The sequence below is a fragment of the Pan paniscus genome, chromosome 2, assembly GCF_029289425.2.
Source record: "Pan paniscus chromosome 2, NHGRI_mPanPan1-v2.0_pri, whole genome shotgun sequence".
NCBI lineage: Eukaryota > Metazoa > Chordata > Mammalia > Primates > Hominidae > Pan > Pan paniscus.
The window spans coordinates 136657452-136670127 of NC_085926.1; the positions used below are offsets into that span (position 1 = coordinate 136657452).

General features: G+C 38.4%; 1 protein-coding gene across 6 annotated transcripts in view; it reads right to left on the reverse strand.

The window, feature by feature from the left end:
* The window catches only part of PIK3CB (phosphatidylinositol-4,5-bisphosphate 3-kinase catalytic subunit beta), a 182228-nt gene that overhangs the window by 95582 nt on the left and 73970 nt on the right, over positions 1-12676 (reverse strand). For all 6 annotated transcript variants that reach the window (XM_034957497.3, XM_034957498.3, XM_034957495.4 and 3 more), the window contains 2 exons: positions 11596-11782; positions 8155-8380 (listed from right to left, as the gene is read on the reverse strand). In XM_034957497.3, the coding sequence (XP_034813388.1) occupies positions 8155-8380; positions 11596-11766 (397 nt within the window). In that variant the 5' untranslated portion in view covers positions 11767-11782. The remainder of the gene's footprint in view (positions 1-8154; positions 8381-11595; positions 11783-12676) is intronic.

Genomic DNA, 12676 nt, shown 5'->3' on the forward strand with positions numbered 1-12676 from the left:
CTCCTGTCATCCTAGCACTTTGGGAGGCCAAGGTGGGGGGATCACTTGAGGTCAGGAGTTCAAGACCAGCCTGGCCAACATGGGGAAACCCCATCTCTATTAAAAACACAAAAATCAGCCAGACATGGTGGTGTGTGCCTGTAATCTCAGCTACTTGGGGGGCTGAGGCAGGAGAATCGCTTGAACCCAGGAGGCGGAGGTTGCAGTAAGCCAAGATCGCACCCCTGCACTGCAGCCTGGGCGATGAAGTGAGACCCCATCTCAAAAAAAAAAGGCAGCCCCTTACTGGCAAAGTAGTTCCTGACTTCAAAACAAAGCAGTGATGGAACCAATCCAGAAAAAGGGTTCTTATTGTCCAGGTCTTCTTGTTGTACAACCAAAAGACTGGCAGCTGGTGTTTCTTTTTCCCTTCGAGGCTTGGGGGTTAGCAGCTTTATAAATAAAGTGTATCACAAACTAGTCTGCATTTGCACAAAACAGTAGTTAGCCTTCCTGTCTTAAATCCTGGTGCTGACTTCTCTTCCTAATAAATGACCTTTGTGGCATTTTTTTCCTCCAGAATTGGGCACTTTGATCTGCATTAAAAACTTGTTCAGGGCCAGACAAGGCAGCTCACACCTATAATCCCAACATTTTGGGAGGCCGAGGTGGGAGGATTCCTTGAGGTCAGGGGTTCGAGACCAGCCTGGGCAACATAGTGAGACCTCATCTCTACAAAAAATTAAAAATTAGCTGGGCATGGTGGTGCATGCCTGTAGTCCCAGCTACTCAGGAGGCTGAGGTGGGAGGATCACTTGAGCCCAGGAGGGCAAGGATACAGCCTGGGCAACAGAGTGAGATCTTGTCTCAAAAACAAAACACCAAAAATCTGTTCAGGCAGGTATCTTTTCTCCTCAGTGATTTTTCTTAATGGCATCTGGGAACTCATCTGCTATTTCTAGGTCAGGAAAAATAACTTCTCCTGTTACCTTGATTTTTTTTATGCCAAACCTTTCTAAAATTGTCAAATCGGCCGGGCACGGTGGCTCACGCCTGTAATCCCAGCACTTTGGGAGGCCGAGGAGGGCGGATCATGAGGTCAGGAGATTGAGACCATCCTGGCTAACATGGTGAAACCCCATCTCTACTAAAAATACAAAAAAATTAGCCGAGAGTGGTGGCGGGGACCTGTAGTCCCAGCTGCTCGGGAGGCTGAGGCAGGAGAATGGCATGAACCTGGGAGGCGGAGCTTGCAGTGAGCCGAGATCACGCCACTGCACTCCAGCCTGGGCGACAGAGTGAGACTCCGTCTCAAAAATAAATAAATTAATTAATTAAAAATAAAAATAAATAAAAATAAAATTGTCAAACCATCCTTTGCTAGCATTAAAATTCTCCTGTACTAGATCCTTCAGTTTCTTATTGCTTTGTCACATAACTTTGCCTCTTCTTGAATCAGATTAGTCTATTGGTATGCCTTTCTTATAGCAATCCTGCACCCACATACAAGCTGCATTTTTACTCTGAGATAAAAAGATGATTCACAAAAAGTGCAAGGTTTAGCACCTGCTGACATAGCTGCGGCGACAGTTTCATGAATTTGTTTTTTCACAATGGTACTTATACTGGATTGATTTATCTCGAAATGGCAGGCAACCACAGCTGCAGACCTCCATCTACAGTACATATCAAGCTATTCAGCCTTTTTATATATATATATAAGGCATTTGCAGGCACAATCACAGCACACTAGTACCTAGAACTCCTGGGCTTAAGCAATCCTCTTGCCTCAGCCTGTGCACCCAGCTGCATTCAACTTTTTTCTTATAATATCATGACTTTTCTCTGTTCTTAGAAGTACTTCCAGGATCACAAGTAGCATTTTGTATGGGTCCCACAGTGTTATTCAAGGTTTGCAGTATTCCAGTAAACACAATTTAAAAAATATATGAGAACTCGGAGAGATCCCTTTTTACTGCAATATGCAATTTACTAGACAGAGAAACTGCTCAAGTGGAGATGATTAGAGTCACATGGCATTTCTGAGCATATGCTCACAACACTTAACCTCACCACAATAGCAACAGGAGGTGGCTGCAAAATTATTACAGTAGTATAATACAGTTAATTTTATGCAGTTATGATTTAATACTGTATCTTTACATTTGTTTGCACTTCTTTCAACTGCAAATGGCACCATGTATGGTTGTCTAAATGTCTGTGTATGTAAGTTTTGAAATTTTAACTTTTTATAATAGATTTATGTGTATTTTATGGTAGTAAATGATACATACATATCATGCATTAACGACATACTTAACTTTTTAATTTTTTCACTATTTCTAGGCTGTGATTCGTCTGCAAGTTTTTTCAAATTGTCACAAATCTCAAAAAAAGTTTCAATATACGTATTAAAAAATATCCACGTATAAGTGGCCCTGCACAGTTCAAACCTATTGCTGAAGGATGGGTTGTACTTAATTTTTAGTCACTTCTGCCATTAAGACAATTATATATGACAACTTTTTCAAAAACTTATGATTATTCCAGTAAATAATTTTAGAAATCTAAAAGAATGAATCAACATACATAAATGTTTATGTGTGCATTTATTTTTACCTATCAGGTTGGCACATATTTTAAAATTTGATAATACCCTGTGCTGGAAGGGGTAGAGAGAAAAAGGCATTCTAGTATAGTTTTGGTGAGAAACTACATTAATATGAAATTTTTGGAGGGCAATTTTGCAATATTTATTAGAAATCATACACACACACACACACACATACACACACACACACACACACACACACACACACACACACACATCCTTAGACCTCACAATTTTATCAATCGTAATCTCAACCTGAGAGATTCAGGACCAACGAAGAAAGCCAAGTATACTAACCCAACACCAATCACATAAGATGCCTTGCTTCTAATTAGCCCACCTCCAGCCCTGCTGCCAATAATTTCCCATCAGGCATCTCTGAAACCTTCCCTTTTTTTCACTGTAAAGCTTTCCCACTCCCCTGCCTGCCTCTGAGTCTCTGCCAAGCTCAAGTTCTTTTACTATAGCAACCTCTGCATAAATAGTCTCTGTTCTCATCTGAGTGGTCTTTGTTTATTTCTACAAACCTATGGATATACTATCAATATATGAATATTTGCTGCAGTTTTGTGTATAATAATTAAAATGTAATCTAAAGGCCATCATTCAGGACTGGTTAAATAAAGATACATCCATATATCATTATACAGTGGTGCAGGAGATAAAAATACAATCAATCTTTGTGTTTTTAAGGGCACCAGATATTTTTTAAAAGTAGGTAGAGAATGGGTCAGGTAAAATCCCTTTTCTGCAAATTCAAAAGAAAGAATACAGAATATGCATAAGTTTTTGTTTTGGATACTTGAGATGACTCTATTGCTAGTGGTATTTTGTAGTATTAGGGAGGAATGCACAGTGAGGAAAGTTACTTTTTATTCCATAAAATTAATCTATACTATACTATTTGAACATATGCATGTCAGTAAGGGTTGCATTGTCTTTTTACTTTTATGCACTGAAAACAATAGTTGTTATTTCAAAAATATATCCTAGAATCAATTTTGTGGTATTAAATATAGAAAAATAAAACACAGCAAAGGTATAACACAGCAAAGGTAAAATGATTTCCTGGATAGTTTTAGATCTGGAATAAAATACATTACTCTAAATTAGCTATGAATGGACTGTAATTTGGGTGGGATGGCTGAAGCATTTTAGTGCACTGTTAATATTCATTCTATTCACAGGCAATAGGTATTACAGGTGACGAAAGGGAAATAAGTACCCAATAATATATACATCTAACAAAAATCAAATGCTTTATTTCCCTTAATCTGCTACAAATCAAGTTTAACCCACCTTCTAAATGTCTCTCAACTCTGTCCACTTCTCTCAATTCCTGTAAACATTAACCTAATCCTGGCCATCATCACCCTTCCTTTGGGTTACAACATTTTTTCACTAATTTCTCTATTCAAATTCTTAATCCCTCCAATCCACTCTTCATTCTACAACCTAAATAATCTTTCTAAAATGCAAATTTATCACGTTACTCCCCTACCTATATTTCTTCAATAGCTTTCCAAGTGTTCTTAGTAGTAAAGCTCTACTTTTTACATGGCCTGGATGGCACTGTATGCTCTGCAGATGGCTGCCTCTCTAGTCTTTCCTAGTTGTCCTATCTGTCCCCCTACACCACCCATAATCAATTTCTTTTCCTTGAATAGGCCATTCTTCACATGTGCCATTTCTTTTTGTTTTTTCCTTTCTCCACTCTCTTTACCTGCCAAATTCCTAATCAGCATTGATGGCTCAGTGTAGGTATACATCTTCTAAGAGGTCATCCCTGATTCACCTAATTGATTTAAGGTGACTTTCCTTTTCAAAAGTTTTGTTTTTCATTAGTTGGCAAATAATAATTGCATGTATTTTTGAGGTACAATGTGATAGAGTTTTTTTGTTTGTTTGAGACAGGGTCTCACTCTGTCGCCCAGGCTGGAGTGCAGTGGCATGATCACAGCTCACTGGAGCCTCAACCTCTGGGCTCAAGCCAAGTGATCCTCCCACTTCAGCCTCTCAAGTAGCTGGGACTACAGGCACACACCACCATGCCTGGGTAATTTTTTGTACTTTTTGTAGAGATGGGGTTTTGCTATGTTGCCCAGACTGGTCTCCAAATCCTGGGCTCAAGTGATCCACCCACCTTATCCTCCCAAAGTACTGGGATTATAGGAATAAGCCCCCAAGCTTGGCCAATGTGATGTTTTGACACATGTATACATTGTGGAATGATCAAATCTGGCTAATTAGCATATCTATCACCTCAAATATTTATTATTTCTTTGTGAAGAGAACATTTAAAAATTCTCTCATAAATATTTTGAAACATACAATACATTATTATTAACTATAGTCACGGTGCTATGCAACAGAATGGGGGTGGGGGTGGTTTTGGGATGAAACTGTTCCACCTCAGATCATCAGGCATTAGATTCTTGCTCATTAGGATCACACAACCTAGATCCCTCACATGTGCAGTTCATAATAGGATTCTTCGCATTCAAGCTCCTATGAGAATCTAATGCTACCACTGATCTGACAGGAGGCGAAGTTCAGGTGGTAATGCTCACCCAACCTGCTGCTCACCTCCTGCTGTGCGGCCTGGTTCCTAACCAGCAACAGGGAGCAGAGGAGAACCCCCGCAATGGAACACCAGAACTTATTCCTGCTAACTGAAACTTTGTACCCAGTGACCAATGTCTCCCCTTTCCCAGCCCAATACACCCCTTTCTATGCCCCCAACTGGCTCTGCTAACTACCATTCTACTGTTTACTTTGAGTTCAACTTTTTCAGATTCCACATTTAAGTGAGATCACACAGTACTTGAAGGTGACCCTTTCTGACATAGCATAGCAGTTAATACATTGCAATAAAACTGTGTTTACTGATCCTCACTTCCCACTGGATTGTGAGGTCTAAGCAAAGACCGTATCACCCACGGTCACTGGTAAAATTTCAAGTATAAACACTCAGTACTACTGAACTGCAATCACTAATGTTTTGGTAATGTTTTTCAATATATTATGAATAAGGGACCCTGTTCATGTAACTGTTAGAATCACATAAAAAAATACAGCTTTCATTTATTCCAGACACACTGAATCCCAATCTCTGAGCATATTCATTTTAAGAAACTGATACAATCTAAATTTGGGAACCACCATTAAGATCTCTTAAATACAGAAATTTTAGGCCGGGCGCGGTAGCTCACGCCTGTAATCCTAGCACTTTGGGAGGCCGAGGCGGGCGGATCACGAGGTCAGGAGATTGAGACCATCCTGGCTAACACAGTGAAACCCCATCTCTACTAGAAATATAAAAAATTAGCCAGGCATGGTGGCAGGTGCCTGTAGTCCCAGCTACTCGGGAGGCTGAGGCAGGAGAATGGCGTGAACCCAGGAGGTGAAGCTTGCAGTGAGCCGAGATGGCGCCACTGGGCGATAGAGCGAGACTCCACCTCAGAAAAAAAAAAAAAAAAAAAAAGAAATTTTATCAAAAATACGAACACTTTAAGCTAAGTAATTTAATTTTAAACCTAGTTAATACCCTACATACCTTCTCGTAAGAGAATCTAACAGCAAAGCTTAAATTTTCCTTAAGGCTACTGTAAAATTTACAGTCAAATATAATTTTTATATTTAAAAAGTACTGAGTGAACAATTTATTCATACTAAAGAGGGTGTTAAAATCCTACAGACTAGGTCGGGCATAGTGGCTCACACCTGTAATCCCAGCACTTTGGAAGGCTTAAGGCAGGCAGATCGCTTGAGGTCGGAAGTTCGAGACCAGCCTAGCCAATGTGGCAAAACCCCATCTCTACAAAAAATATAAAAATTAGCTGGGTGTAGTCGTGCAATCCTGTAATCCCAGCTACTTAGGAGGCTCAGGCACGAGAATCACTTGAACCCAGGAGGCAGAGGTTGCAGTGAGCCAAGATCGCACCACTGCACTCCAGCCTGGGCAACAAAGTGAGACTCTATGTATAAAAAAAAAAAAAAAAAAAATCCTACAGACTAGCTATTTCCCTCACTTAAGGTATACCACAGGTTTAGATAGGTCAGGAGAAATAAGGGAGTTTACAAATATGTTTTTCAGAATGCTAACAAAATCCTCTGATTACGATTCTTTTACTGAGTGTTTGGAGAAATTAATATAGGGGTGGCATACACCTTACTACAGAGAACAAACAGAACTCAAACAACAGCTCTGTAAATAATTATTTGGAATAAACACAGAAAAAAAAAAAGATTAGCCACATCATCTTTCAGGAAAAGGTATTTTTAGCCTAGTCGGGGCAATTATGTCTCTAAAGGTTCTATTGTTTTCTTTGGAGAGAGGAGGTGGCAACCTTGTTCCTAAAGTTAAACTGAAATAATTGTATATTTTTTCCCAGGAGGCATGGCCTCATCAAGCCATGGTCATCACAGACAAATCAGCAACTGCAAAAATTGACTTGACTTCTCAAGTATTAAAAGTGAAAATTCATTCTTAAATACACAACTTACTCAATTTCTTAAATAAATGTTAACATTTAAATTTGTGTATATAATCAAAATGCCAAAGAATACAAAAATTAGGTGGGCGTGGTGGTGCATGCCTGTAGTCCCAGCTACTTGGGAAGCCAAGGTGGGAGAATTGCTTGAACCTGGGAGGAGGAGGTTGCAGTGAGCCAAAAAGGCGCCACTATGCTACAGAGTGGGTGACAGAGTGAGACCTCGTCTCAACAGAAAAAAAAAAAAAAAAAATTAAATTCATTAGTCTAATATAGATTATACCCCTATGCTATGGTAGGATAAAAGGTAAGGTTGCCAGGTTAAAAAAAAACAGTATGCGCAATTCAATTTGAATTTTAGATAAACAATGAATATGTTTTTAGCATAAGCACAGCATATGTAATATTTCAATCTTCAATATTTTTATTTGCCACATTTGGCAGGCATAGGAAGAGGTAATGGTGGCCAATGAATCCATGTTTTGGTAAGTGTTGGGAAGGAGGTAAATTTCAGAGAGATACCAATGCCTTGAAGAAACTTGGCCCACATCCTGGGTAACACAGTAAGATTCCATCTCTACAAAAAAAAAGAAAAAATTAGCCAGACTTGGTGGCTTGCACTCAGCTACTCAGGAAGCTGAGGTGGGAGGATCACTTGACCCTGGGAGGCTGAGGCTGCAGTGACTGGTGGTTGCACCACTGCCTGTAATCCCAGCACTTTGGGGGGCCAAGGTAGGAGGATCACTTGAGCCCAGGAGTTTGAGACCAGCCTGGACAACACAGTGAGACCCTGTCTCTATTTTTAAAAATTAAATAAATAATAAATCATTAGACAACAAAAACATATACTAAACATAAGCCCTTGGATGCTATGGCAATATCATATTGCTAAAGGGGTTTCTAAACATTTATTCTCAATTTCTATACTTACCTTATCTCAAACTGGCAACAATTTACAGATCAGCAGTGGTCCATGGACCACACTTTGAAAAGCAATGTCTTAAATATACTTACTATATGTTTATATAAATAGATATATTAAAAATTTGTACTAAGAATTTTTAATATTACCTTTTCCTATAAGGACTCCAATTTTTGAGTCTAATTTTTCCCCTGGGTCACAACTTCTTGTCACTAATTTGAGAACTGGAAGAAAAGGTCTGACATCACAGAGTCTTCGTGTTTCATCTTCAAGCTCCTCATATACAGCAGTCTGATTCACACATGCAAACATATAGGAGTCAATATCCATAAGGAGGTTGAACATTGGGTAATTGTGAACTTGCTTCCATAACATCTATGAGAAAAAATAATAAGACATTTTCTGGAATGGAAACACTTGCTCAAGTGTACAAAGATATAAGGATGCTCACTGCAGCACTGTTTGTAAAAATAAAAAACTATGAACAAATCAAATGTTTAGCAATAAAAGATTGGTTAAATGAATTATAGAATATTACAGAACTGTGAAAATAATAGAAATATATTCAGAAAAATAGAAAAAAATATAAATTCATTCTGAAATGGAAAACCATACAAAATATTCAAGTTTTCTTACAACAGCAAATTATAGGAGAGTATATATGGTATTATCCCATGTTTGTAGGGTAATATAATGGCATAGTGCACAAAAAATGCATTATAAATGAAATTACTGAAAGCAAATTATCTATGACAAGTAAGACTCAATGAAAACTTTCATATTTCACTTTCCTGTAAGCAGAAACTACTGATCAGGAGTAATCAAAAAAAATTTTTAATTTAAAGTATGTATCACCACCTCCATACAATATTTAAATTATTTTTGTCCTGCACTCTTTTCTTTTATCAGGGGTATCCTTACTAACACTGTCCTGTCAGAATGATCATAATCAATCTCTCAACATCTCTTTCCATGTCTCCTGGATGAGATAATATAAAAGAAGTTCACCACACAAAAACAAAAAGGGATTGCATATTTTGTTAACAGCCAGTACAAAAGCTAAGAGCTGAAAATAACAGACCTGAGTTAAAAATTGTGGCCAATCCTCAGCTCAGATTCAGTTACATAAAACATACAGGAGAAAGTACAGGCAACAACAATAATAATAATGACAGGTAAACTTTTCATTCTAAAGGCTCAAAATAGTAAAATTAAGAAAAAAAGGTAAACTGAACTTCACCAAAACTTAAAACTTCTGTACAGCAAAAGACATTATCAAGAGAATGAAAAGGCAACCAACAAAATGGGAGGTAATATTTGCAAATCATATATATCTGACAAGATATTAATATCCAGAATATATAAAGAACTCCTACAACTCAATAACAAAAAACAAAGTTTAAAAATCAGTACAGGTCTAGAAAAGATAATTCTCCAAAAAACATACAAATGACCAACAAGCACATAAAAAGATGCTCAACATCATTAGTCATGAGGGAAATGCACATAAAAACCACAATGAGGCTGGGTGCAGTGGCTCACACCTGTAATCCCAGCACTTTGGGAGGCCATGGTGGGCAGATCATGAGGTCAAGAAATCAAGACCATCCTGGCCAACATGGTGAAATCCCATCTCTACTAAAAATAGAAAAATTAGCTGGGCATGGTGGTGTGCACCTATAGTCCCAGCTACTCAGGATGCTGAAGCAGAAGAATCACTTGAACCCGGGAGGCGGAGGTTGCAGTAAGCCAAGATCGTGACACTGCCCTCCAGTCTGGCGACAGAGCGAGACTCCGTCTCAAAAAAACAAAACAAAAAACAAAAAAAAACCCACAATGAGATACCACTTCACATCCATTAGGATGGATACTATTAAACACACACATACACACACACACACACACACACACACAGAAAATATGGCAAACAAGATCGTATCTCTTAGACAAACAAAAAAAGGAAAGAAATAATGTAAGAAAAGAGGAAGGAAGAAAGGAAGGAAGAAGGGAGGGAGGGAGAGAGGGGAGGGGAAGGGAGGAGAGGGAGAGGAAGGAGGGGGAGGTAGGAAAAGAGGGAAGGAGGGAGGAAGAGAGGGAGGGAGGGAGGAAGAGAGGGAGGGAGGGAAGAAGAGAGGGAGGGAGGAAGAGAGGGAGGGAGGGAGCGAGGAGAAAATAGCATGTGTTGGCCAGTATGTAGACAAACTGGAACCCTTGTACACTGCTGGTCCCAACATTATATGGTGCAGCCACTGTGGAAAACAGTGTGGCAGTTCCTCAAAAGTTAAAACATGGAATTACCACTGTGAACCAACAATCACACTTCTAGGTATATACCCAAAAGAACTGAAAGCAGGAATTCAAACAGACATTTATACACCAATGCTCAGAGTAGCATAATATTCACAATAGCCAAAAGCTGGAAGCAACCCAAATGTTCATCAACAGATAAATATACAAAATGTGGCATATACATACAATGGAATATTATTCAGCCATAAAAGGGAATGAAACTAGGATATATGCTACAACATGGATGAACTTTAAAAACACTATGCTATGCAAGCCAACTACAAAAGGATAGCTATTTATTGTATGTTTCCACTTATATAAAGTACCAAGAATAGGCAAACTGGTAGAGATGGAAAACAGAATAGAAATAAAAAGGAATTGAGGGAAAGGGGCAGTTATGGGTATGAAGTTTCTGTTTGGGATGATGGTTAAGTGCTGGAAATGGATACTGGTGATGGTTGCACAGCACTGTGAATGCACACCTAAAAATGTCTAAATAGTAAATTTCAGGTTATGTATATTTTACAATTAAAAAGAGATAAATGGTTAATCTAATGTGAAGTATAGCCATAGGAATCCATACTTGTCACTGGTGACTATAAAAATAGGTGCACCATGCATAAGCGTATGAGATGCTTAAGTCAATTCTGTATTTTCTTTTTACTTTAAGGATCATGCCATTTTAGAATTCCAGTTCCTCTAATGAAGAAGCTTGGAAAGGGGTTAAGAGGCTTGTCCAAAGCCAAGAGTTTTCAGAGGTATATCATAAATATGTTTTCTTAAAAATACCATAACTCCTGATATTCACATTGGGTTCAGCTTTTTGAAAAACATTAGAAAGAAAGTTTAGAAAAACAAGTTCATGTATATGCTGGTTTTTACAAATCAACGGTGCTCATCAATTTACTTTAAAAACTAATGCAACAGAAAAGGCAAGCCTGCTGAGGGAAAAATATCTGGTGAACAGCAGAAAAGTCTTTCTTCCCCCAAGAGTCAAGGAAAGGGGGAAGAGAAGAAAAAGGAGAGAAGAGAAAATGAACCAAAAATCACATTTTTAAAAGTGCGACAAGCTCAAAGACAGTAATTTCAAAGACGAACTCAAAAGAAAATCTTCTTGACAGTTTTAATAACCCAAACAAACATTTCAAACTAGCTAACATAAGCTAATTTTTCTTAATTACCATCACTTCATTACTATCATTATCACATATAATTTACATTAACATTTTCTATTATAGAATGATATTTCCCCCAAGTGACACAGTATGCTAAACACATAGAAATTATACCTATTAACATACCTGCTTAATATAAGAAATGGTAGCTTCCCGAGGTACCTCCAACTGGATATAAATCCCAGTGGGCAAAAGGAAATCCACAGGTATGGAGCCATCAGATGCTATCTGTGAATCCACCGCCCAGATGTCAAGGATGTCTGCCATAGCAGGAGGCATTATGAAACTGAAGCACATTCATAACAACGGGGCCCTAGAAATCAGTAATTAAAACATAGCAAAACAACCATCAGCCAAATTTTATACCAAGATATGATAAAGACCACTAATCTACAATTAGTCCTTAGATTTCAATATAGCCAATAATGTAACAGGAGGCCAATTAAATAATGTGATATTTTAAAAACCAAGAGTAAGTCAGCAGAAATAAATTATTTAAATACACTTTTATCACTTCACAAATTATATATATGTACATTATCCAATCCATACCACCAACTAAAGGAAAAAAATTATTCTTATATACATATAAATAAAAATATATACACATACACATGTACACACACACACACCACATTGATTCAAATTCAACATAAATATTTGACATCTGAATAAACTGCATGCTTAAGGATTACAGGGTCCTAAGAAATTTAGTTAACCAGCACTTGACAGGTGATTTTTCTCCAAACTTTATTTAGAAAATATTAGCTTCCTAGGCTGAGTTTTTCTCTGCAAATTCCAATGAAAATGACAATCAAGAGGGCCCTCTCTCAACAAGAACAATCTGCAATCAAGAGGGCCCTTTCTCTACAAGGACAATTTTTTTTTTTTTTTTTTTTGAGATGGAGTCTCTCTCTGTCGCCTAGGCTGGAATGCAGTAGTGACATCTCAGCTCACTGCAAGCTCCGCCTCCCAGTTTTACGCCATTCTCCTGCCTCAGCCTCCCGAGTAGCTGAGACTACAGGCGCCTGCCACCATGCCCGGCTAAATTTTTTGTATTTTTAGTAGAGACGGGGTTTCAACCGTGTTAGCCAGGATGGTCTCGATCTCCTGACCTCGTGATCCGCCCGCCTTGGCCTCCCAAAGTGCTGGGATTACAGGCGTGACCCACCGTGCCCAGCCAACAAGGACAATTTTCTATCAACCT